This window comes from Carica papaya, chromosome 1 (assembly GCF_054855325.1).
Source record: "Carica papaya isolate Zhongbai chromosome 1, ASM5485532v1, whole genome shotgun sequence".
NCBI classification, from domain to species: Eukaryota; Viridiplantae; Streptophyta; class Magnoliopsida; order Brassicales; family Caricaceae; genus Carica; species Carica papaya.
Genome location: NC_142309.1, coordinates 25,034,598 through 25,045,396, shown reverse-complemented (window position 1 = coordinate 25,045,396; position 10,799 = coordinate 25,034,598). Strand labels below are relative to the sequence as shown.

The window sequence follows — 10,799 nt, the reverse complement described above, 5'->3', positions numbered from 1 at the left end:
AATAAAAAAAATTATAGATTAAATTAAAACAAGTGTTTAATAATTTATCTAAAAAAACAAATTAGATTGACTTTGAGCCCGATTTAAATTAAAATTCATAAAAAACAAACCTGTGGGTTAAATTAGTCTCTCTCTCCGCCTTCACACCCTCTGAAGACTGACGGCGACGGGACAAGCAACCAGCCTTTTGCTCGCGCTGCCGCCACTGCTCCAGTCTCCTGGAATCAGAGAACCGAACCGATCTGAGCCGGTTTTTGTTAGATTCTGGTCTTTAGGCAAAAAAACCGCCAGACCCGGTCCGGCACCCCTTCCTATAATACGGAACTGAAGCAGTTGTGCTTTTTCGCGAAAGGCGTGATTGTCCCGCAAGAAAGATGGCGGGAATAACTGGCGCCACCAAATCGAAAACACCATTCTTCTTCGCGGGCATTTTTCTATATTAAAACAAGAGTCTCTGCAATTTTTGCTCTCAAATTTTTATCTCCATTTCTTGGAACGCTAGCAATATTTTTCTAACTCGATCTCACAGGCTCCTAAAGATGACGCAATCAGAGGTACAGAACAATGGCATTGAAGTCAAAGAACCATCACCTAAAATCCCCAAGCTCGACCACAATGGCGTCCACGATGTTCCTCAATGCCCTCCGTCTCCACTTCGAGTGAAGAAGCTCTCAGATAAAGCTGTTTTGCCTTCTAGGGCTTCTCTTCTCTCAGCTGGTTACGATCTTTCCAGGTAAATCAATTATAATGCAATTTTCTGTCCGTAGATCGTCCTGAAATTTAGCGCTCAGGTTTTAGGGTTTCCTTTGCTTTGATGTAGTGCGACTGAGACTAAGGTGCCCGCTAGAGGGAAGGCTCTCGTTCCAACAGATCTGAGTATTGGCATCCCTGAAGGAACCTATGCCCGTATAGGTGACTTTCTCTCTCTCTTCCCTCATTTGTCCCCGAAATGAGTTTGGTTTATTCCTCAACTTACAAGAGGTAATTCACATAACTTGCAGCCCCGAGATCAGGTCTGGCATGGAAGCATTCGATTGACGTTGGTGCCGGCGTGATTGACGCAGATTACAGAGGCGCAGTCGGGGTGATACTGTTCAATCATTCTGATGTCGATTTCGAGGTGAAAATAGGTGATAGGATCGCTCAGTTGATCATCGAGAAGATTGTGACGCCCGATGTGGTGCAGGTTGAGGATCTAGATTCGACCAGTAGGGGCGAGGGAGGGTTTGGATCCACCGGCGTTTGAAGTCATGGTTGATCCACTGATTATTGTTACTAATGGGGGCCTTATTACGTGCCTGTGTAATTCCTCTGACTATATGGTAGGCAAGAAGCGGCTGTTTCGTTTATTAGACCTGGAATTTTAATGGCTGAAATCAAGTACTAGGGTTTAGGTGCTTTAAGTTGAAACTCCTCGCTTGCATTTTGGGAATTTCGTCAATATTTTAGATTTCTCAATATCCAATGCGAAGTGTGATTCTTTCCTCAGCATTTTCACTTACACAAGTTCAATTAGGAATTATAAGAATTTAGCGGACTTTTATTAATATTTTGTAGAGGAAGAATTTAATTGTGTTTGATTTAAAATTAGAAGATATTACAGTGACTTTGACTGAAATGCTATAATTAAAACTCATCAATCTATCCTTAGGGTGCGTAATTCGCAAGTGTCTTAATTATTTTGTTAATCAGTACTAGAAAATTTAGTAGTAGCCTCCTTTTTTGTGCAGTACTCCCACTCTGCTAGTTATTAGTGATGATTTGTGTTTTATAATATGGTAGTTGATGGATTTTTGGACCATAAATATATAAAGTAACTTAAAAAAATTTAGGGTGAAAATTTTAGAATTTGTTATAGTTTTAACTTATATCTGTTCGAAATAAGAATGTAGTATTTCTCTAGGTTATTTCAAATGTTACTTAAGCTCATAAATAATTGTTAATTCAAAGTTATTTGTTGAAAAATTTGTTACAGTAGCCGCCCATATAGGAGTCTTTATTAAATATTAGAGTCCACCATAATTTCAACAAAGCTGTTACATGAGATGGAACCACTACTTTATTGCTCAAGGAAGCCAAAATTGCACAATTCAAGTCACTCATATCTGGGGTAGAACTGTGGGAGGATCAGCTGGGACATCTGAACTTGCCTGAAAGATAAAATGACTTTCCAGTCACAGAGCAACACCATAAAACTAAACATCTCATTTAGGAAAAACAATGCTCAGACACATATTGCCATCAACAAATCCTGATGTTCGGATTATACTATCTTGGTTCTTGCCAATTATGGTTGCCAAGTAGAAATCGATAACCAAACCTACCAATTTAAAATTTAAAATCTGGATAAAGTAGTTCAAGTAAAATTGATTATTGTGAAAACCTGGTAATCGGAACATTAATAAGAAATCTAGTCTTTTTTGTGCAGTATTTTTAATGTCGGTTATAGGTATGAATTTCAATTTGTGTATTCAAGGGATATTGAGTTTTAAGAGAAAAAGTTTTAAGCACCACTTCAGTGGAATTTTAAAAGTTTCGATTAATTCTTCAATAATGTTCCTGTTTAGATCAAGAATAAGAGACACTACCGTACCTCCAAGTATCTCTTCAACAATGTTGCCGTGCTGAAGTTGAAGCCCTCAACTGAATCTCCTTTCTTACGAGATGTATGAAGTTGCTTTCTGACTTGAGTAGCCAGCACCTGCATTCACAAAGATTAAATAGATATTCTAGAAATTGACACAGTGATTACAAGGCAAAGCATAGTTTGAACAGCAAAGTTATTATCCTTGAATGGGAAGATTGCATGGCTAGAAATAGCCATCGAGGGGGTTGTTAAGTGAAAATACCTTTCCTAGCTCAACTCCCCACTGGTCAAATGAATTGATGCCCCATATAAAACCTTCTACTGCAATTCTGTGCTCGTAGATTGCCAACAACTGAAAAACACAGGAAAGGTTAATGTTAGGCCTCACAGGCATTGCATATAAAACAATACTGCAAGAAAAAAAAATCCTTTAACATGGTTCATGCCTAAACTTGTCGGCACTTGGGAGTTAGAAGATTTGTAATCAGGACAAAATTAGCATATGACTTGTTCAACAGCCAATTGAGTAAACAAACCAAATCCTTGATCTATTTTAGTCACTGCATCCAACTGGTAACCTCACAAACATGTGACTATTGTTTCAGAATAAATAATTTTGAAATCAGTAAAAAACACTGATGTTAACAGTTGCTACTCATAAGGACCAAGCATGAAGCACATGATATCTCCTAAATGAAACTCAACAACGAAAAATCTAATGGAAACATATAGCTATCAGATAAATACAGATTGCAAACTCCTCAAACAGTTATTTTCCTTTTCTTCTTTCTGCTTAACATATGCTTAAAGACTCAGATGAACAAACTTTTGTAGAAAGGAACTGCAAACCTGTCCAATATTGTAAACATTCAATGATGGAAGCAGGAGGCTAAGAGAAGGTCGGTTCCCAGAGAATGTCTGTGGATGATGTAACAGTTAACATTAGTAACCTGGCCCTAAACCAAACATCTGGTCGAGAGGATCAAAGCAAGTTACCTTGTGAGGAATAAGATGTTGTGGAACATTTTCCTTTTGCAGTTCCAGCGATGTCTGCACAAATACAATATCTAGTTAGATGCCAAAACCTAAAAGCAATAGCTTCATAAACCAGGTCTACAAATAATAATTATCTTTTCAATATAACACCAAAAGCATTTCTTCTTCTTCTATTAAAAGGAGTAATTTAATATCACAAAGTACCAAATAAAAATCATTCTTACAAAAAAAAAATTCCACTCCAAAAAGATCATTCGTAGAAAACAAGAAATTTGTCTCAAGGCTTACCTTTCCATATGCAAGAGCATCTGGCTGTGCGAAAAAGTTGGACATTAGCTCATCATGGTTATTTACCACTTCACCTGCAAAATGAAATGATAAAGCCAACATTAATTAATGAAGAGCACCGAAATCTGAAGCATTAAAGATCAACCTTCAACCATTAAAATAAGAATTTTTACTCAAAAGAATGAAGATATTCACCTTCTAGGTAAACAGGTTGCTGACTCTTCACAACGCCAATGAAGTCACAAGGAATGACACGTCCCTGGAGATTAAAAAGGTGAGTTGAAATACATGCACTTTACAGCACAATATAAAATGAATAAAAGCTTGTCCCAAGCACGATAAAAGATGAATGACATTTACTTTGGTAAAGTTATGAACCGCAAATTTGATAGGACAAATATTTATTATGTAAAGGTTGCCAGTTTCCATTTCCCTTTTTTTTTTGGTGAAGCAACTGAAGTTCCATAAAGCAAAGTCGACAGTCCTTTAAGAGATAAGAGGAAACTGATGTTTCCATTGCATATTTGAATTTCTCTTTACAACTTCAAGAGTACATGTCAACTATTTCTTTGAATCCATTGTACAACTTTGAATTTCTCTGTTACAATTTCAAGAGTATATGTCAACTATTCTCTTCAAAAAAGAATCTGTCAACTATTACCAACCCTTCTGTTTTCCTGACCATGTGTTGAATTAACTATTATACATGTACACACAAACATGTTTATGCACAACCAAAAGAAAAACAAAACTCAGTGACCCTCTATTAGAAATAATGGTTTTTAACTTAACAATGTAGAGTAGATGAGGGCACCCAGTCCAAATGTTAGTGTGCTCGCCTTTCTATATAGGAGGCTCAAGTTCAAGCAATGTATTCAACATTTTCTTCATAAAAGAGAGAGAAAGAGAGAGAGAACCACCAAAGTAAGGTCATGAAATGATTGAGGATCGGTTATGCTGGAATTTAACTACCTAATGCTAGTGCTTGGAGAAGTAACTATCTAGAACTTCAAAGAAGTTTTGAACTGCAGCTTGTCAATCAATTTAAAGTACTACAATCTTATCCTAAACAGAAATAATAACTTACGGATCAAGATTGACCTAATTTTGCTCAAAACTAAATGCATGGCGAGCACACAAGTTACCTGGTGAATTAATTGATAAAAGCTGTGTTGACCATTTGTTCCAGGTTCACCAAAGTCAATTTCTCCAGACTCATAGGGGAGTGGAACGCCATCAATTGAAACCCCCTTACCATTACTCTCCATGCTAACCTAAAGGGAAACAAGGCAAAAGTTTAAGGTACAACTAAACTCAAAAATAAAATTGGAAAAGAAAAGGATAAGTCCTGTAAGCCTGCCTGTTGAATGTGTGGGGCAAATTTCTCCAGAGCTTGGGAATAGGGTAAGATTGCCTGGATAAACATTGAAAGTATCATGAAATGACCAACAAACAAAAAGCATATGATGCATAATATGTAGTAGTTTGATTATAGTCTGGATAATTACTCACTCGTGCTGGATATCCGAAAAATGAGACATTCCACACACTCAACAAACCCAAAAGAACCTGAAGCACCAATGCAAATAATCAAATTTGTCGTCAGGGATCTCATAAAGCATATTCACAAATCAAGAAAGATATTGAGGATGGTCTATTTGAACAAATATTTATTAAATTTACAGGTGAAACTTCAAAGCCATCAATTAGGAATATATCCAAATAGAGAGACTTATGTAAACACAAGCAGAGGAGCACCACCAATGGATTATCGGACACGAACCTGTCAGTGACAAAGCATCATTGCTCATGTTGTTACAATGATTCTGTTTTCTTTTTGCAGAAAAAGTGACACTTACAGGTATATTTTTGTCAAAAGGTGCTGAAATGAAATGCTGATCGATGCTTGAAGCTCCCTTTAAGAATCTTCAAGATACAACATAGAACAAATTACATACAATCAAGCTAGATCAAGCTATAACAAGGAAAAGAAAGGTCAGACCATTTATCTAAATTGAAGGTAGATCAAGCTATAACTCTGATCAAAAGTGTCATATAGCATACAGCAAATAAATTGACATATACTGATGGAAAATTCTGAATGTTTCTTTTAGCCATTATGGATAACAATGTAAAATGTATACAGAGGAGGTCATGACTAACTGATAAGTATCCTAATTTGAAAAAGTAAACAACTAACCATTTATTATCTTAGCCTAAACATACAATGAGGATAAATGTTTCACAGAGATAGCATAACAGGTTTAGAATTCATGTTAAAGTCCATAGAGAAAGGCAAAATTTTCTCTACTCTTATATTCCTAATCCTCTTTAAAATTAATTCTAAATGCAGTATGTTTTTGCTTTTCCAGCTGAAAGCATAAAATTTTTTCAAATATATTAAATCTGCATTGTCCCATTAAACACAGCTCCACTGTGCATATAAGTTTTTTATGTTTTAAAAATGATGTGCTCATAAGTAAAATACTAGTATGAAGTGACCATACTTCTCAACTACTGAGAATCCATATTGGAGAGACAATGGCAACACCCCAACAGCACTGCAAACTGCAATAGCAATTTAATTATGAACTAAACAAGAATTTACCAGTAACTCTTCCCAAAAGACTGGAAAAAGTACTTACCACTATACCGTCCACCAACCCAGTCCCAAAATGCAAATGCATTATTAGGATCAATGCCGAACTTTTCTACAAGCTGTTTACATATAAGAATTTGCAAATGAGAAAAGCTATATCTTGGAGTATAATATTGCATGTATTTGCATTTATTAACTAATCTTTGTTGACCGATATATACATAGATCATATTTTATCAGCTTAAATTTTTAGCAACTTTAGATGTTCAAATAAATTATTCTACAAAGTATCAAAATATCAATGTCAATCAAGTTTAGCTGCTTGTTTATGTCTGAAATAGTAATTCAGTGTAAGATATGGTGGGTTTGTCGTTTATCCACATATTAAACTTGATGGACTTGTGCATAGGAGGCATGTTGAAGTATATAAAAAATTTTGTGCGTGTTGAGGGGGAGTGTTAACTATAAGAGGATGTTTTCCTCTATGGTATTTTCTCATAGAGTACTACTATTTTCTTATATAAATTTGTTTCCTACATAAGTTAGTAATATGGATATAAAAATATCCACACATACCTTTGCCACAAAATATATAACAAAGTCACGATATTCTACTCAATAGCTTCAAAACTTGAACTTTTTTCGTAGAGAAGAAATTTCAAAAACTAAATTCACTCAAAGATATAAAAGTCTCCAAATTAAGGAGAATAGAAAGAAAAAAGAAACACTTTATTGCCGTTAAACGAGGAGTTGAATTATGGTGAGCCAAAAGTCATCCCTAGGCCAGTCAATAGCAAGAAACAAATAGAACACAAAGCTAAAGAATGAGAGAACAGAAATCCTAAGAATATGCTACAGAAGAAAAAATGTGTCCATTTTAGACAATCTCAGATGCGCTCATTAATTACACCTGAACTAATTGTCAAAGGAAATAGTTTTTACACAATGCAAGATGATAATACCAAATATTAAGAGAAATAGATAATGTACCAACTAACTGAGTTTTCCCAATCGATATCGAACTTAGGAGAAGAAAATGCTAGAATATGAATGCAACAATAATACTTTTGCTCCTCTAACATAGCTGCCCAGGGCCCTTTCATAAGGCGTGGTAATTGTTCTATATTTATTTGACATTGTGTGTCAGGCTAAAATCTTTAAGGATCTGAGCTCCTATTCGTTAGTAAAGAGGTTCTTCCCTTTACTACAGCAAATAAAGGCATAAAGTGAAGAGTGACCAACACAAACTCTTCTCTACTTATTCATTATCTAGATAGCTAGAAAAATATTGAAGTAAACAAAAAAATTTACAATTAACTGCTTATTAATGAAAATTATAAGAGAAATAAACAATACCGCAAGATTAGTACTGACTGCCACCATGTGCTTTGCAACTGCAGAAGGCCTAAAAAAAAATCTTCTCGTGAATTCATGACCACAAACAAATGCATATTCTCACTACTTTCATTCTCCTATCCACAAGGATTTTCAGTTCCGATCACAAATATTAAACGATGCAATATCAATAATTCCAGCACTGAAACTACCATTGGACTCATATCGTGGAATGATTAGAAGTAATAGTACTAACCCGAGAGCAGAAGTGATCCATGCTCTCACTGTCCGGGCATTCAGCATGGTCTCAGCCGTTGTAAAAGTTTTTGAAACCACCACAACTACAATTAGAATCAAACAAAATCATAAATATCAAAATGATAATAAATAAGAAGTTTTCATGTCAAAAATCAGTGATACTCAGTGAAAAGAAATGCGTTACCTAGGGTAGTTTCGGGATTGAGTCCAGTGATATTTCTAGCCACATCAATTGGATCAACATTTGCAAGACTGCAGGAGATGCAAATTGGAGATCAGGATATTTACTCCCGAAAGAGATCAGATGAAATTTGAGAATGATAAGTTGCAACATCATTTGATAGAATCAATATATTGAGGGTTGTAACTAAAACTAAGACAACACTCTAGGCGAACCCTCAAACCAGGTGCCATGTGGTGGCTGACCAGATGAACAATATATATTTCCACGCTCTTCTAATATAAACAAAAGAAGAAGCATTTTGAGAAGAAACAAAGAAAAATTTCCTATATCCTCTCTTCTCTTCCATGCATCATGTAGTGAGATTCTTTGATAAAACCGGTTTCATTGTACCAAGCACATGTATCTATGTCAAAGAGATGGTAGAATGTTAATTAGTCTTCTTTTGAATGTTTGGAACAAGGTTGAAAACCATGGCAATGAATTATCAACAATTATTTATGCATGTATAGTTAGCATCCTGCTATTACAATACTGATATTAAAAATTAACTATGAAGGATGCAGTGGTGGATAAGCACTTACAAGCGTAGCTGGCGCCCTTTAGCACATTCACTAGCCTCAGGATCTGTGAATTGCCAACAATGCAATATTAGTTGTGTAATGAAGTTGAAATAAAATCACTCTAGAGAACAGTAGATTAAGTAATTTAGCATAATAACCTGTTTGAAGAGCGGTATGTACAAATAGGGGACCTAAGAAACTGCCACCAATACCAATTGCAATTACATCCTTCAAAACTTTTCCAGTGGCTCCAACCTACCAACATTTGCTGATAATTCAAGAACTCTGGCATAAGACAAACAAATACAGATTCATTAAGGAACTATATATTACCCAGGAACCACTGCGAACTTTCTCAGAAAATTCCCGGATCTTGTCCAGAACATTCCAAACATCTGGAACAACGTTCTTCCCGTCACTGTTTATGACGGCATCCCTTGGAGCACGGAGAGCAACATGAAGCACTGACCTATTTTCTGTGCTGTTTATCTGAAGGTGCCAGACATGCATTATGCAAAATAATCATGCATCAGTAAGCAACATCAAAACTATGCTATTCATATTCTGTTATTATTACAAAATGAGGACAAATCAGAGAAAACATTTTATAATAAAGGAGACTTGATTTCTGGGAGCACCGCAGGGCCGAAATAGAAGTTTAAGAGGTCATCATCATTGTCTCCAATTTACACAAAATAACTGGTGTCCTTAACATATATGAAGCATTTCCCAAAAAAATGTGTTCTGTTGAAGTCAATTTCAGTATTTGATATGCCTTCTCAAAACTCGATTAATAAAGACTTACATGCTCCCCGGCATACATGCTGCCAATTTTTTGTTTGAGATGTGCCGCCTGCATTTGGACACAACACAAGCAAGGTTTGTCAGGGAATTATGGCATCCATAAGGGCAAAGTCACTATAAAAACAAAGCAACTTTCTACTCTCTCAGTTCCCAAAATAGAAAAGATCAATATTCACCTCTGCTAATACATAGAGCTTATCCATGGTTGCAAGAGTGGCACGCTGCCGTGAGTAATCTAACAGCATCCCATCAAACTCCCTATAGAAAATCCAACCACAGAATTATTTTTAACATTTCCTTTAGAACTAACAGCCATCCCAACTAATTATATAATATCTGCCAAAATCTATGGTTTACACAATTAAACGGGGAGGATAAAATTTCATACACCATCATTGACTGGCATCGGCTCGTATCAGCCATGAGATCGCGTAAATGGGTGTGTTTGATTTCTTCCAGATGGCCCTGCACAAAAATGCGGCATTAGACCAAATTGGCGAGTTGCTACAAAATCAATACAAAAAAGTAGTTAGCGAGTTACCTTCAGGTCCTTCCAGGCCTCTGTATCGCAGATTAGAGTCGACGAAGCCATATTTGACTGAAACAAATTAGCTAACGGTTAAAATTTGTTCGGCAACAAACAATATAACCAGGAAACAACTGCGTAAGTGAACAATATTTTAGAAAGAAATTCCCTCTTTGGAATGGATTTAATCCTTACTGTGATTATTAATAAGATCAAGAATTACAAGAAGCAAGGAAATAACTGAGTCATAGGTTATAAATCAAGTTATATTGAGAAGAGATGAAGAAGGCAACTTCTGTGTTGAGAGAGGTATTGAAGAGATATACCTTTAGATAGGTTGACGAGGAGATTGAGAATCTTGATGGATAGAGAGAACTACTGGAAGTCCTTGATGGGGAAAGTGCGAAAGGAGAGACACTCACGTGAGTTGCGAGGTAAGGCCACGTGTTGAAGAAAGAGGGAAAGATCAGAGGAGGGCACGTCCAGGTCGAGTGATGCGGATGATCGGATGTGCTGGTGGTTTGGCGTTTTAACGGCTTTTCAGATTTGACTTTTGTCCTTTTGTTTTGTTTGACGGGGTGAATTCTGTGGGCTGGTGGTGGCATGCGCAGCCAGTGGATTCCTCGTAGTTCTAACGCGAGGTAGTCATCCGTCGAGTCAGA

General features: G+C 36.2%; 2 protein-coding genes across 3 annotated transcripts; one reads left to right on the top strand and one right to left on the bottom strand.

Moving 5' to 3' along the window:
* Positions 1-267: 267 nt before the first annotated feature.
* On the top strand, positions 268-1,488 carry DUT1 (DUTP-PYROPHOSPHATASE-LIKE 1). The gene is made up of 3 exons (XM_022044997.2): positions 268-733; positions 821-912; positions 1,002-1,488. The coding sequence occupies exons 1-3, from the start codon at positions 540-542 to the stop codon at positions 1,244-1,246; spliced, it is 531 nt and encodes a 176-aa protein (XP_021900689.1). The 5' UTR covers positions 268-539; the 3' UTR covers positions 1,247-1,488.
* Positions 1,489-1,904: 416 nt separating this feature from the next.
* LOC110816641 (Sugar isomerase (SIS) family protein) lies at positions 1,905-10,770 on the bottom strand. 2 transcript variants are annotated; one of them, XM_022044909.2, is made up of 24 exons: positions 10,464-10,770; positions 10,153-10,209; positions 10,000-10,076; positions 9,788-9,869; positions 9,613-9,660; positions 9,141-9,296; positions 8,966-9,062; positions 8,829-8,871; positions 8,248-8,315; positions 8,062-8,146; positions 7,827-7,875; positions 6,517-6,589; positions 6,379-6,439; positions 5,731-5,797; positions 5,384-5,440; positions 5,232-5,285; positions 5,017-5,145; positions 4,067-4,130; positions 3,872-3,945; positions 3,584-3,637; positions 3,437-3,505; positions 2,850-2,939; positions 2,594-2,701; positions 1,905-2,150 (listed from the first exon to the last, which is right to left on the bottom strand). In XM_022044909.2, the coding sequence occupies exons 1-24, from the start codon at positions 10,740-10,742 to the stop codon at positions 2,100-2,102; spliced, it is 1,992 nt and encodes a 663-aa protein (XP_021900601.1). In that variant the 5' UTR covers positions 10,743-10,770; the 3' UTR covers positions 1,905-2,099. The 2 variants fall into 2 exon arrangements, with proteins under 2 accessions (XP_021900601.1, XP_021900602.1); XM_022044910.2 differs by having other exon boundaries at positions 10,333-10,466.
* Positions 10,771-10,799: the final 29 nt, after the last annotated feature.

Bases quoted from the DNA above. Each gene is read 5' to 3' on its own strand.
- DUT1 (XM_022044997.2), top strand. From the start codon at position 540: ATGACGCAATCAGAGGTACAGAACAATGGCATTGAAGTCAAAGAACCA. The intron at 734-820 runs GTAAATCAATTA...GCTTTGATGTAG, and splicing joins GCTGGTTACGATCTTTCCAG to TGCGACTGAGACTAAGGTGC. The intron at 913-1,001 runs GTGACTTTCTCT...CATAACTTGCAG, and splicing joins AGGAACCTATGCCCGTATAG to CCCCGAGATCAGGTCTGGCA.
- LOC110816641 (XM_022044909.2), bottom strand. From the start codon at position 10,742: ATGCCACCACCAGCCCACAGAATTCACCCCGTCAAACAAAACAAAAGG. The intron at 9,063-9,140 runs GTAATATATAGT...AAATGTTGGTAG, and splicing joins AAGTTCGCAGTGGTTCCTGG to GTTGGAGCCACTGGAAAAGT. The intron at 8,147-8,247 runs GTAACGCATTTC...TTCTAATTGTAG, and splicing joins CAATCCCGAAACTACCCTAG to TTGTGGTGGTTTCAAAAACT.